The sequence below is a fragment of the Odontesthes bonariensis genome, chromosome 9 (genome assembly GCF_027942865.1).
Source record: "Odontesthes bonariensis isolate fOdoBon6 chromosome 9, fOdoBon6.hap1, whole genome shotgun sequence".
NCBI lineage: Eukaryota > Metazoa > Chordata > Actinopteri > Atheriniformes > Atherinopsidae > Odontesthes > Odontesthes bonariensis.
The window spans coordinates 1902922-1918069 of NC_134514.1; the positions used below are offsets into that span (position 1 = coordinate 1902922).

Sequence of the window (15148 nt, forward strand, 5' to 3'; positions counted from 1 at the left end):
GCTGCCAGATGTTTGCAGCAGGCCCGTTAGATGGCTGCCAGATGTTTGCAGCAGGTCCGTTAGATGGCTGCCAGAGGTTTGCAGCAGGCCCGTTAGATGGCTGCCAGATGTTTGCAGCAGGTCCGTTAGATGGCTGCCAGAGGTTTGCAGCAGGCCCGTTAGATGGCTGCCAGATGTTTGCAGCAGGCCCGTTAGATGGCTGCCAGATGTTTGACTAACCTGCTGTGAGGTGCAGAATGATGATAACCGCATGCAGCCGGTGGAACCCGGGCTAACAGCTGGATTCAGACTCTGTTTGTCTTCCTCTCTGTCTGCAGCTCCGGGGGTCAGACGCCCCGAAGAGACCTGGAGAAGCAGCTGACGGGGGAGGAAAAGTGAGTTTGGTTCAGTTTGGGTTGATGAGTTTCCCTTTCAGAGGCTGTGGGTCCAGCTGTGGGTCCAGCTGTTGGAATAACTCTCCCTCCTCTTCCCTGCAGAGCTCTGCGGCCCGGTGACCCCGGGTTCTGCGCCAGGGCCCGCGTCCCCATGCCCTCCAACAAAGACTACGTGGTTCGACCCAAATGGAACGTGGAGGGGGACTCGAGCAGGGTGAGTCTGAAGCGTCCTTTTGCTGTGACCCGGCAGCACTTTGTGTTGCCATGACAACCGCCCCCACTCCAACCTCCGGTTAAGGATAAACTCGTGTTCTTTATGTGTCGGAACACCGTTTATTGGCTTTTATCCGCTGATGGAGCAGTTTGAGTTGCAGGCCCAGGCTTCTGTTTCAAGGAAACTTATTGATACCCACTACTGGAATAAAACAAGCCTTTTTTTTTTTTTTTTTTTTACAATTTATCATTCGTATTTATCACTTTAGAAGTATGATTTATAGTAATAATTACTTTAAAGACTTTAACAGAACAGAAATGTCCTGTATTAATTATCAAGGTCAAAAAGTAAGTCTGTAAAGATCTAAAACCTAAAAAGAATTTATTTATTTATTAGGCCAAAGAGATGCTAACATGGACATCTGCTGTTCAGACTTTAGAAATATTACCGTATTATGGGAAAGTTTAATGCTATAACATGTGATCAGACCCGTTAAAAAGGACAAAGACCCAACGATGACACGCTAAGCTCAGAGCTGGTAAAATACAGGAAGTGTTGCCTGGCGTCTGTGGCCGTGTGACTCGGGTGAGGTCAGCAGCTGAGCTGTGATTGGTCCTCTGTAGAGCGGCTGTAAAAAAGCCATCGGGCTGCTGGAGAAGCACAAGCGCCGCTTCGCGGAGCAGAGGAAGATGGGGCGGCCGCAGGGCGCCGTGAAGATCAGCATAGAGGGGAACAGGATGCCGCTGTAGTTCCGCCGCTCTCCTGCAGGGGGCAGTAAGTCTGCATGGTGTGAGACGCCTGGTGGCCTGACGTGTGTCCGCAAAGCTTCATGTGTCTCTGGAAAGCCATCTGAGTGTTTCTGAGTGAAGCCTCAGTGCCGATGAGTTTGAAAAAACACCTTTAAATAACTTTTCTGAGTGTGAGACGGTCTGAGCTGGTTCTGAAGCGTCGTCTTCAGGAAAGAAAATGACAAAGGCTGAGATATTCCTAAGCATTACAAGGCAACCGTACCAACTGACAACTGTCTGATGCCACTTTTCCTCCGAGGTGGATCCAGTGGTAGCTCAGAGCCCGACCCAGAACCAGCTCTTTCTGTTTCCACTGCCTAAGTTCTGACAGGAACCAGGAAAACTGTTACAGTTGGACCGACTCTCTCCTGGTTTAGATCTTGGAGGCTATGAGACGGTTCTGTTTAAGATCCAGAACCAATGTGGGGTCCAGTCTGTGTGGTCCAAGAATAACTAATATAAAGTCTAATATCAGCTCCGTGTTATAATTTCTGAAGGTTTCGCTTTTTAACATCTCCAGAATGGTTTGTGAATGCAAAACAACATTTTTAACCTAAGTTATAAACATTGTTTATGAATTACTTTGATTTATAAACACAGCTCACCGTTTGTAAACATGGACTTTTGTTTTTAGCAGCATTTATAAACTCCGGCTGATGAAATTCAGACTCATTTTTCTGATCTGTGGACATAATCTGACTCCATGACGCTCAGAAACTCAGAACCAGGTTTTTACGGGACGTAATGAGGATGGGATTCTCCAGGTTCTGAAGTTGAACTCTGAACTGTTTCTCCTGGTTGAAAAGGAGTTTGTGGCGACTTCATTTGGACCTTTGACTGAATATTGTTGTTTTATTTGTTAAGTTTAGGGCGTTCACGTTGGTTCAGGTCACATTATTTAACTGAATTACTGAGATGTCGTACAGAGGAGGAACGTGGCAGCTGCTGATAAAACGGTTGCGGTGCCACCATCTTTAATAACACATTGATTTTACACTAAAACAACTAATTCCAGAATGGAAGTTGATTCATTCAGAATGGCAGCCAGCTGTCAGCGCCCTCCTGAAAATACGGTCGTATTGATTTGTACGCAGGCTTTATGTGCTGTGCTGGGTTCAGATCATTATTTATTCTGTTAGATTAATTAGCACGTTATTAAACATCTTTATTTAGATTAATGCATTTCTTTCCTGCAGTAATTAAACTCGGCTGGATTTAAACTTCTGTGTTAACGACCAGAAACATGGAGAGTGTGACATTAGCTCGTTGTTCTGATGGAGTTAATAAAGTTCTCCAGCTCCCATTCAGTGTTTTTATTGGTTTAAACAGAAACATTTCTCCATGTTTCCACTCCTGACGTCTCTAAACAGAAACATTTCTCCATGTTTCCACTCCTGACGTCTCTAAAACAGAAACATTTCTCCATGTTTCCACTCCTGATGTCTCTAAACAGAAACATTTCTCCATGTTTCCACTCCTGATGTCTCTAAACAGAAACATTTCTCCATGTTTCCACTCCTGACGTCTCTAAAACAGAAACATTTCTCCATGTTTCCACTCCTGATGTCTCTAAACAGAAACATTTCTCCATGTTTCCACTCCTGATGTCTCTAAACAGAAACATTTCTCCATGTTTCCACTCCTGACGTCTCTAAACAGAAACATTTCTCCATGTTTCCACTCCTGACGTCTCTAAAACAGAAACATTTCTCCATGTTTCCACTCCTGATGTCTCTAAACAGAAACATTTCTCCATGTTTCCACTCCTGACGTCTCTAAACAGAAACATTTCTCCATGTTTCCACTCCTGACGTCTCTAAAACAGAAACATTTCTCCATGTTTCCACTCCTGACGTCTCTAAAACAGAAACATTTCTCCATGTTTCCACTCCTGACGTCTCTAAAACAGAAACATTTCTCCATGTTTCCACTCCTGACGTCTCTAAACAGAAACATTTCTCCATGTTTCCACTCCTGACGTCTCTAAAACAGAAACATTTCTCCATGTTTCCACTCCTGACGTCTCTAAAACAGAAACATTTCTCCATGTTTCCACTCCTGACGTCTCTAAAACAGAAACATTTCTCCATGTTTCCACTCCTGACGTCTCTAAACAGAAACATTTCTCCATGTTTCCACTCCTGACGTCTCTAAAACAGAAACATTTCTCCATGTTTCCACTCCTGATGTCTCTAAACAGAAACATTTCTCCATGTTTCCACTCCTGACGTCTCTAAACAGAAACATTTCTCCATGTTTCCACTCCTGACGTCTCTAAAACAGAAACATTTCTCCATGTTTCCACTCCTGACGTCTCTAAACAGAAACATTTCTCCATGTTTCCACTCCTGACGTCTCTAAAACAGAAACATTTCTCCATGTTTCCACTCCTGATGTCTCTAAACAGAAACATTTCTCCATGTTTCCACTCCTGATGTCTCTAAACAGAAACATTTCTCCATGTTTCCACTCCTGACGTCTCTAAAACAGAAACATTTCTCCATGTTTCCACTCCTGACGTCTCTAAAACAGAAACATTTCTCCATGTTTCCACTCCTGACGTCTCTAAAACAGAAACATTTCTCCATGTTTCCACTCCTGACGTCTCTAAAACAGAAACATTTCTCCATGTTTCCACTCCTGACGTCTCTAAACAGAAACATTTCTCCATGTTTCCACTCCTGATGTCTCTAAAACAGAAACATTTCTCCATGTTTCCACTCCTGACGTCTCTAAACAGAAACATTTCTCCATGTTTCCACTCCTGATGTCTCTAAACAGAAACATTTCTCCATGTTTCCACTTCTGACGTCTCTAAAACAGAAACATTTCTCCATGTTTCCACTCCTGATGTCTCTAAACAGAAACATTTCTCCATGTTTCCACTCCTGATGTCTCTAAAACAGAAACATTTCTCCATGTTTCCACTCCTGACGTCTCTAAAACAGAAACATTTCTCCATGTTTCCACTCCTGATGTCTCTAAAACAGAAACATTTCTCCATGTTTCCACTCCTGACGTCTCTAAACAGAAACATTTCTCCATGTTTCCACTCCTGTCGTCTCTAAACAGAAACATTTCTCCATGTTTCCACTCCTGACGTCTCTAAACAGAAACATTTCTCCATGTTTCCACTCCTGACGTCTCTAAACAGAAACATTTCTCCATGTTTCCACTCCTGTCGTCTCTAAACAGAAACATTTCTCCATGTTTCCACTCCTGTCGTCTCTAAACAGAAACATTTCTCCATGTTTCCACTCCTGACGTCTTTAAACAGAAACATTTCTCCATGTTTCCACTCCTGACGTCTTTAAACAGAAACATTTCTCCATGTTTCCACTCCTGATGTCTCTAAACAGAAACATTTCTCCATGTTTCCACTCCTGACGTCTCTAAACAGAAACATTTCTCCATGTTTCCACTCCTGACGTCTCTAAACAGAAACATTTCTCCATGTTTCCACTCCTGACGTCTCTAAACAGAAACATTTCTCCATGTTTCCACTCCTGACGTCTCTAAACAGAAACATTTCTCCATGTTTCCACTCCTGACGTCTCTAAACAGAAACATTTCTCCATGTTTCCACTCCTGATGTCTCTAAAACAGAAACATTTCTCCATGTTTCCACTCCTGACGTCTCTAAACAGAAACATTTCTCCATGTTTCCACTCCTGATGTCTCTAAAACAGAAACATTTCTCCATGTTTCCACTCCTGACGTCTCTAAACAGAAACATTTCTCCATGTTTCCACTCCTGACGTCTCTAAACAGAAACATTTCTCCATGTTTCCACTCCTGACGTCTCTAAACAGAAACATTTCTCCATGTTTCCACTCCTGATGTCTCTAAAACAGAAACATTTCTCCATGTTTCCACTCCTGATGTCTCTAAACAGAAACATTTCTCCATGTTTCCACTTCTGACGTCTCTAAAACAGAAACATTTCTCCATGTTTCCACTCCTGATGTCTCTAAACAGAAACATTTCTCCATGTTTCCACTCCTGATGTCTCTAAAACAGAAACATTTCTCCATGTTTCCACTCCTGACGTCTCTAAAACAGAAACATTTCTCCATGTTTCCACTCCTGATGTCTCTAAAACAGAAACATTTCTCCATGTTTCCACTCCTGACGTCTCTAAACAGAAACATTTCTCCATGTTTCCACTCCTGATGTCTCTAAAACAGAAACATTTCTCCATGTTTCCACTCCTGATGTCTCTAAAACAGAAACATTTCTCCATGTTTCCACTCCTGATGTCTCTAAAACAGAAACATTTCTCCATGTTTCCACTCCTGATGTCTCTAAACAGAAACATTTCTCCATGTTTCCACTCCTGTCGTCTCTAAACAGAAACATTTCTCCATGTTTCCACTCCTGTCGTCTCTAAACAGAAACATTTCTCCATGTTTCCACTCCTGTCGTCTCTAAACAGAAACATTTCTCCATGTTTCCACTCCTGACGTCTTTAAACAGAAACATTTCTCCATGTTTCCACTCCTGACGTCTTTAAACAGAAACATTTCTCCATGTTTCCACTCCTGATGTCTCTAAACAGAAACATTTCTCCATGTTTCCACTCCTGACGTCTCTAAACAGAAACATTTCTCCATGTTTCCACTCCTGACGTCTCTAAACAGAAACATTTCTCCATGTTTCCACTCCTGACGTCTCTAAACAGAAACATTTCTCCATGTTTCCACTCCTGACGTCTCTAAACAGAAACATTTCTCCATGTTTCCACTCCTGACGTCTCTAAACAGAAACATTTCTCCATGTTTCCACTCCTGATGTCTCTAAAACAGAAACATTTCTCCATGTTTCCACTCCTGACGTCTCTAAACAGAAACATTTCTCCATGTTTCCACTCCTGATGTCTCTAAAACAGAAACATTTCTCCATGTTTCCACTCCTGACGTCTCTAAACAGAAACATTTCTCCATGTTTCCACTCCTGACGTCTCTAAACAGAAACATTTCTCCATGTTTCCACTCCTGACGTCTCTAAACAGAAACATTTCTCCATGTTTCCACTCCTGATGTCTCTAAAACAGAAACATTTCTCCATGTTTCCACTCCTGACGTCTCTAAACAGAAACATTTCTCCATGTTTCCACTCCTGATGTCTCTAAACAGAAACATTTCTCCATGTTTCCACTCCTGACGTCTCTAAAACAAAAACATTTCTCCATGTTTCCACTCCTGACGTCTCTAAACAGAAACATTTCTCCATGTTTCCACTCCTGATGTCTCTAAAACAGAAACATTTCTCCATGTTTCCACTCCTGATGTCTCTAAAACAGAAACATTTCTCCATGTTTCCACTCCTGATGTCTCTAAAACAGAAACATTTCTCCATGTTTCCACTCCTGATGTCTCTAAAACAGAAACATTTCTCCATGTTTCCACTCCTGACGTCTCTAAACAGAAACATTTCTCCATGTTTCCACTCCTGACGTCTCTAAACAGAAACATTTCTCCATGTTTCCACTCCTGACGTCTCTAAACAGAAACATTTCTCCATGTTTCCACTCCTGACGTCTCTAAACAGAAACATTTCTCCATGTTTCCACTCCTGATGTCTCTAAAACAGAAACATTTCTCCATGTTTCCACTCCTGATGTCTCTAAAACAGAAACATTTCTCCATGTTTCCACTCCTGACGTCTCTAAACAGAAACATTTCTCCATGTTTCCACTCCTGACGTCTCTAAACAGAAACATTTCTCCATGTTTCCACTCCTGACGTCTCTAAACAGAAACATTTCTCCATGTTTCCACTCCTGACGTCTCTAAACAGAAACATTTCTCCATGTTTCCACTCCTGACGTCTCTAAACAGAAACATTTCTCCATGTTTCCACTCCTGATGTCTCTAAAACAGAAACATTTCTCCATGTTTCCACTCCTGACGTCTCTAAACAGAAACATTTCTCCATGTTTCCACTCCTGACGTCTCTAAACAGAAACATTTCTCCATGTTTCCACTCCTGACGTCTCTAAACAGAAACATTTCTCCATGTTTCCACTCCTGACGTCTCTAAACAGAAACATTTCTCCATGTTTCCACTCCTGACGTCTCTAAACAGAAACATTTCTCCATGTTTCCACTCCTGACGTCTCTAAACAGAAACATTTCTCCATGTTTCCACTCCTGATGTCTCTAAACAGAAACATTTCTCCATGTTTCCACTCCTGACGTCTCTAAACAGAAACATTTCTCCATGTTTCCACTCCTGACGTCTCTAAACAGAAACATTTCTCCATGTTTCCACTCCTGACGTCTCTAAACAGAAACATTTCTCCATGTTTCCACTCCTGACGTCTCTAAACAGAAACATTTCTCCATGTTTCCACTCCTGATGTCTCTAAACAGAAACATTTCTCCATGTTTCCACTCCTGACGTCTCTAAACAGAAACATTTCTCCATGTTTCCACTCCTGATGTCTCTAAACAGAAACATTTCTCCATGTTTCCACTCCTGACGTCTCTAAAACAGAAACATTTCTCCATGTTTCCACTCCTGATGTCTCTAAAACAGAAACATTTCTCCATGTTTCCACTCCTGACGTCTCTAAAACAGAAACATTTCTCCATGTTTCCACTCCTGACGTCTCTAAACAGAAACATTTCTCCATGTTTCCACTCCTGACGTCTCTAAACAGAAACATTTCTCCATGTTTCCACTCCTGATGTCTCTAAAACAGAAACATTTCTCCATGTTTCCACTCCTGACGTCTCTAAAACAGAAACATTTCTCCATGTTTCCACTCCTGATGTCTCTAAAACAGAAACATTTCTCCATGTTTCCACTCCTGATGTCTCTAAACAGAAACATTTCTCCATGTTTCCACTCCTGACGTCTCTAAACAGAAACATTTCTCCATGTTTCCACTCCTGACGTCTCTAAACAGAAACATTTCTCCATGTTTCCACTCCTGACGTCTCTAAAACAGAAACATTTCTCCATGTTTCCACTCCTGACGTCTCTAAACAGAAACATTTCTCCATGTTTCCACTCCTGACGTCTCTAAACAGAAACATTTCTCCATGTTTCCACTCCTGACGTCTCTAAACAGAAACATTTCTCCATGTTTCCACTCCTGACGTCTCTAAAACGAAACATTTCTCCATGTTTCCACTCCTGACGTCTCTTAAACAGAAACATTTCTCCATGTTTCCACTCCTGATGTCTTTAAACAGAAACATTTCTCCATGTTTCCACTCCTGACGTCTCTAAAACAGAAACATTTCTCCATGTTTCCACTCCTGATGTCTCTAAAACAGAAACATTTCTCCATGTTTCCACTCCTGACGTCTCTAAACAGAAACATTTCTCCATGTTTCCACTCCTGATGTCTCTAAACAGAAACATTTCTCCATGTTTCCACTCCTGATGTCTCTAAAACAGAAACATTTCTCCATGTTTCCACTCCTGATGTCTCTAAACAGAAACATTTCTCCATGTTTCCACTCCTGACGTCTCTTAAACAGAAACATTTCTCCATGTTTCCACTCCTGATGTCTCTAAAACAGAAACATTTCTCCATGTTTCCACTCCTGATGTCTCTAAACAGAAACATTTCTCCATGTTTCCACTCCTGATGTCTCTAAACAGAAACATTTCTCCATGTTTCCACTCCTGATGTCTCTAAAACAGAAACATTTCTCCATGTTTCCACTCCTGATGTCTCTTAAACAGAAACATTTCTCCATGTTTCCACTCCTGACGTCTCTAAAACAGAAACATTTCTCCATGTTTCCACTCCTGACGTCTCTAAAACAGAAACATTTCTCCATGTTTCCACTCCTGACGTCTCTAAACAGAAACATTTCTCCATGTTTCCACTCCTGACGTCTCTAAACAGAAACATTTCTCCATGTTTCCACTCCTGACGTCTCTAAAACAGAAACATTTCTCCATGTTTCCACTCCTGACGTCTCTAAAACAGAAACATTTCTCCATGTTTCCACTCCTGACGTCTCTAAACAGAAACATTTCTCCATGTTTCCACTCCTGACGTCTCTAAACAGAAACATTTCTCCATGTTTCCACTCCTGATGTCTCTAAACAGAAACATTTCTCCATGTTTCCACTCCTGACGTCTCTAAACAGAAACATTTCTCCATGTTTCCACTCCTGACGTCTCTAAAACAGAAACATTTCTCCATGTTTCCACTCCTGATGTCTCTAAAACAGAAACATTTCTCCATGTTTCCACTCCTGATGTCTCTAAACAGAAACATTTCTCCATGTTTCCACTCCTGACGTCTCTAAACAGAAACATTTCTCCATGTTTCCACTCCTGACGTCTCTAAACAGAAACATTTCTCCATGTTTCCACTCCTGACGTCTCTAAAACGAAACATTTCTCCATGTTTCCACTCCTGACGTCTCTAAAACAGAAACATTTCTCCATGTTTCCACTCCTGATGTCTCTAAACAGAAACATTTCTCCATGTTTCCACTCCTGATGTCTCTAAACAGAAACATTTCTCCATGTTTCCACTCCTGATGTCTCTAAAACAGAAACATTTCTCCATGTTTCCACTCCTGACGTCTCTAAACAGAAACATTTCTCCATGTTTCCACTCCTGACGTCTCTAAACAGAAACATTTCTCCATGTTTCCACTCCTGACGTCTCTAAACAGAAACATTTCTCCATGTTTCCACTCCTGACGTCTCTAAACAGAAACATTTCTCCATGTTTCCACTCCTGACGTCTCTAAACAGAAACATTTCTCCATGTTTCCACTCCTGACGTCTCTAAAACAGAAACATTTCTCCATGTTTCCACTCCTGATGTCTCTAAACAGAAACATTTCTCCATGTTTCCACTCCTGATGTCTCTAAAACAGAAACATTTCTCCATGTTTCCACTCCTGATGTCTCTAAACAGAAACATTTCTCCATGTTTCCACTCCTGATGTCTCTAAAACAGAAACATTTCTCCATGTTTCCACTCCTGACGTCTCTAAACAGAAACATTTCTCCATGTTTCCACTCCTGACGTCTCTAAACAGAAACATTTCTCCATGTTTCCACTCCTGACGTCTCTAAACAGAAACATTTCTCCATGTTTCCACTCCTGACGTCTCTAAACAGAAACATTTCTCCATGTTTCCACTCCTGACGTCTCTAAACAGAAACATTTCTCCATGTTTCCACTCCTGACGTCTCTAAAACAGAAACATTTCTCCATGTTTCCACTCCTGATGTCTCTAAACAGAAACATTTCTCCATGTTTCCACTCCTGATGTCTCTAAAACAGAAACATTTCTCCATGTTTCCACTCCTGATGTCTCTTAAACAGAAACATTTCTCCATGTTTCCACTCCTGATGTCTCTAAAACAGAAACATTTCTCCATGTTTCCACTCCTGATGTCTCTAAACAGAAACATTTCTCCATGTTTCCACTCCTGATGTCTCTAAAACAGAAACATTTCTCCATGTTTCCACTCCTGATGTCTCTAAAACAGAAACATTTCTCCATGTTTCCACTCCTGACGTCTCTAAAACAGAAACATTTCTCCATGTTTCCACTCCTGACGTCTCTAAAACAGAAACATTTCTCCATGTTTCCACTCCTGACGTCTCTAAACAGAAACATTTCTCCATGTTTCCACTCCTGACGTCTCTAAACAGAAACATTTCTCCATGTTTCCACTCCTGACGTCTCTAAAACAGAAACATTTCTCCATGTTTCCACTCCTGACGTCTCTAAACAGAAACATTTCTCCATGTTTCCACTCCTGATGTCTCTAAACAGAAACATTTCTCCATGTTTCCACTCCTGACGTCTCTAAACAGAAACATTTCTCCATGTTTCCACTCCTGACGTCTCTAAACAGAAACATTTCTCCATGTTTCCACTCCTGATGTCTCTAAAACAGAAACATTTCTCCATGTTTCCACTCCTGACGTCTCTAAACAGAAACATTTCTCCATGTTTCCACTCCTGACGTCTCTAAACAGAAACATTTCTCCATGTTTCCACTCCTGACGTCTCTAAAACAGAAACATTTCTCCATGTTTCCACTCCTGACGTCTCTAAAACAGAAACATTTCTCCATGTTTCCACTCCTGACGTCTCTAAACAGAAACATTTCTCCATGTTTCCACTCCTGACGTCTCTAAACAGAAACATTTCTCCATGTTTCCACTCCTGATGTCTCTAAACAGAAACATTTCTCCATGTTTCCACTCCTGACGTCTCTAAACAGAAACATTTCTCCATGTTTCCACTCCTGACGTCTCTAAAACAGAAACATTTCTCCATGTTTCCACTCCTGACGTCTCTAAACAGAAACATTTCTCCATGTTTCATCTCCTGACGTCTCTAAACAGAAACATTTCTCCATGTTTCCACTCCTGACGTCTCTAAACAGAAACATTTCTCCATGTTTCCACTCCTGACGTCTCTAAACAGAAACATTTCTCCATGTTTCCACTCCTGATGTCTCTAAAACAGAAACATTTCTCCATGTTTCCACTCCTGACGTCTCTAAACAGAAACATTTCTCCATGTTTCCACTCCTGACGTCTCTAAACAGAAACATTTCTCCATGTTTCCACTCCTGACGTCTCTAAAACGAAACATTTCTCCATGTTTCCACTCCTGACGTCTCTAAAACAGAAACATTTCTCCATGTTTCCACTCCTGACGTCTCTAAACAGAAACATTTCTCCATGTTTCCACTCCTGATGTCTCTAAACAGAAACATTTCTCCATGTTTCCACTCCTGATGTCTCTAAAACAGAAACATTTCTCCATGTTTCCACTCCTGACGTCTCTAAACAGAAACATTTCTCCATGTTTCCACTCCTGACGTCTCTAAACAGAAACATTTCTCCATGTTTCCACTCCTGACGTCTCTAAACAGAAACATTTCTCCATGTTTCCACTCCTGATGTCTCTAAACAGAAACATTTCTCCATGTTTCCACTCCTGATGTCTCTAAAACAGAAACATTTCTCCATGTTTCCACTCCTGATGTCTCTTAAACAGAAACATTTCTCCATGTTTCCACTCCTGATGTCTCTAAAACAGAAACATTTCTCCATGTTTCCACTCCTGATGTCTCTAAACAGAAACATTTCTCCATGTTTCCACTCCTGATGTCTCTAAACAGAAACATTTCTCCATGTTTCCACTCCTGATGTCTCTAAAACAGAAACATTTCTCCATGTTTCCACTCCTGATGTCTCTTAAACAGAAACATTTCTCCATGTTTCCACTCCTGATGTCTCTAAAACAGAAACATTTCTCCATGTTTCCACGCCTGACGTCTCTAAACAGAAACATTTCTCCATGTTTCCACTCCTGACGTCTCTAAAACAGAAACATTTCTCCATGTTTCCACTCCTGACGTCTCTAAACAGAAACATTTCTCCATGTTTCCACTCCTGACGTCTCTAAACAGAAACATTTCTCCATGTTTCCACTCCTGACGTCTCTAAAACAGAAACATTTCTCCATGTTTCCACTCCTGATGTCTCTAAAACAGAAACATTTCTCCATGTTTCCACTCCTGACGTCTCTAAAGGCTTTCGGTGAAGTCTCAGGAACGTAACTGCTCTGCATCAGCAGTGAAATGTACTAAAGATGCTGCTTCTGCTGTGATGGCATTAATGAGCCTTTATTTGTTCTTTTTAACCAGGTTTTTAACGGATTTCTTTGTTTCTTCCTGCAGGGTGCAATGAAGAAGGGCATGACCCGGGTCGATAAACAGATGCGTAGATTTGCCGACATCCGCCGCCTCACCAAGACGGGTCACGCCGTGAAGATCAGCGTGGAAGGCAACCGGATGCCGCTCTGATATTTTTTTAGGATGTATTCTTTTCTTTTTGTTTTAATATTTTGTCCCTGAACAGTCCCACAGTTGCCCCCCCCCCCTCAGGTCCAGCTCTGCCTTACTGAAGGGCTTCAGTCAGAATGGGAATGCCTGCTGTAAACTCGTCTGGTCGCTGGACAAAAAAAACATTAAAATTGTTCCAGAATAAGAACTGCTGCTAATGTTAGCAGCCAGCTGTGTTCATTTCATCTCCCAACGTTAGCTTTGTGAGCGCTTAGCTTTATTGCCATGACGTTATTTCCAGCAGTCTGCTGTAGAAGTTTACTTTTTTGTTGATGTTAGCAGACACTTAAACATTAGTTCTTAAAACAAAACAACATTTAGCTTTGTTAGCCGACGCTTTAAACAAAATCATGATAGCATTGTCTGTTAGCGGCCAGCTGAATTAGCATAAACCGCAAACCAACAAAAGTATTTGCGCCATCTTTGTTTATCTCCATTTTGATAGTTAGCAAGTTGGTCGTGAGTTGGAGTTTAAACTAAAGCAACAGAAGTTGTGATGTTTGTATTTTTGGGCCTCTGCTGCCAGGTTAACTAAGATAACAAAGTTAGCGGTCTGTTAGGTATAACTTTTAACCATCTTTACTGCCATCTCGTGAGCTGGTGTTAGCCATATCTCAGATGTCCATGATGCTATTTCATGCTAGCAATCAAAAGGAGATTAAACTGATATTGGATGGTAAGATTTATTTCAAAGCCAGCCAACGTGACGGGTATAAGCAGGTCGCTACATTAGCTATATCTCAAAACCAAATCATTTTACACCTCTGGCCTTTATACCGGTTTGCTACGTTAGCATTGGGTTAGCATTTAGCAAAATTTAATTAAAAAAACTAAGATTTACCTCGTTAAAAAAGAATTCAACAAAGGCTCTGATATTATCTTATGTTCACTTTACATCCATGTTAACTAAATGCATTTAGCAAGCTGATTGGTTTTAACTCCAAAACAACTGAGACGCCATCTTGTGATCTGGTGTTAGCGGTTGGATTTATTGAATTTGCCAGGCTAACTTTAAGGTAGATCGTGTAGAATAATTATCAGCCAGGTTAGCTTACAGCTTTTTCTCTAAGCAGTTAGCTTCCTAGCATTAGCTGATAACAGTCAGCCACACTAGTTCCTAAAGAGCAGAGACTTATAAACTTAACTATTCTTAGCGCTGTGTTAACTTCATCTAAAGCTAATTCAGTTAGCTCACGTTAGCCTTCAGATACTGAGATTCATTGCACAGTTCAGCTAATCTTATTTTATGTTGCTTGAGCTTCACATTTGCTTTTCAATGAAACCGTTATTAGATTCTGCTTCCCACCATCGAATGAAATGGTTATCGGTTTGCTAATCAAGCTTTTCTTCGTTTGTTTCTTGGTAAAAATTTAAAATAGGTGAAGCATTTAAGGTGGTTTTAGGAGCTTTCTGGAATCATGGCGTTTATCCTGGTTAAACCTTTAAGCTTTTCGCTCGTTTTAAAGAGGATAAACTAAAACACTCGCTCAGACAGAACTGATCTTTGCCGGTTTTAAACTCTTGTTTTTGCTTTAAAGGACAGAATGATTTCCCGATAACCATCATGAACATTAAAGCACATTTTTAATTCGGGGGCCATTTTTGGTGCTCGTCTTGTCCAGTCCACTGTCGGGTTTCCAGCAGTGAGTTCAGGAATCAGATCCTCCTCTTTTGGCCCTTTTTGTCTCTGAATGTGAAGGTGTTTGTATTCTTAAGGTGGTCTGGTCCATTGTGTCCCCTCTGCTCCCCTATTGGCTGAACAGAAGCGAGTAACGGCAGGACTGACTTCATACAGACGACACGAGGACTCTGATCTGGATCAGGCTTCCGGTCCGGACTCTGTGTGAACCTGCCGGTCTTTGTGCTCTGTTCTGGATCAGGTGGTACATTTCTTAATAAAGACTCAACGGAAA

General features: G+C 41.2%; 1 protein-coding gene across 4 annotated transcripts in view; it reads left to right on the plus strand.

The window, feature by feature from the left end:
* Window positions 1–15148, plus strand: part of iws1 (interacts with SUPT6H, CTD assembly factor 1) — a 31262-nt gene extending 16114 nt beyond the window's left edge. For 2 of the 4 annotated variants that reach the window (XM_075472736.1, XM_075472738.1), the window contains 4 exons: window positions 318–374; window positions 477–588; window positions 1212–1362; window positions 13071–13160. In XM_075472736.1, coding sequence (XP_075328851.1) covers window positions 318–374; window positions 477–588; window positions 1212–1337 — 295 coding nt within the window. In that variant the 3' untranslated portion in view covers window positions 1338–1362; window positions 13071–13160. Of the gene's footprint in view, window positions 1–317; window positions 375–476; window positions 589–1211; window positions 1363–13070 lie in introns of all 4 variants that reach the window. The other 2 variants (XM_075472734.1, XM_075472737.1) reach the window with 1 other exon arrangement.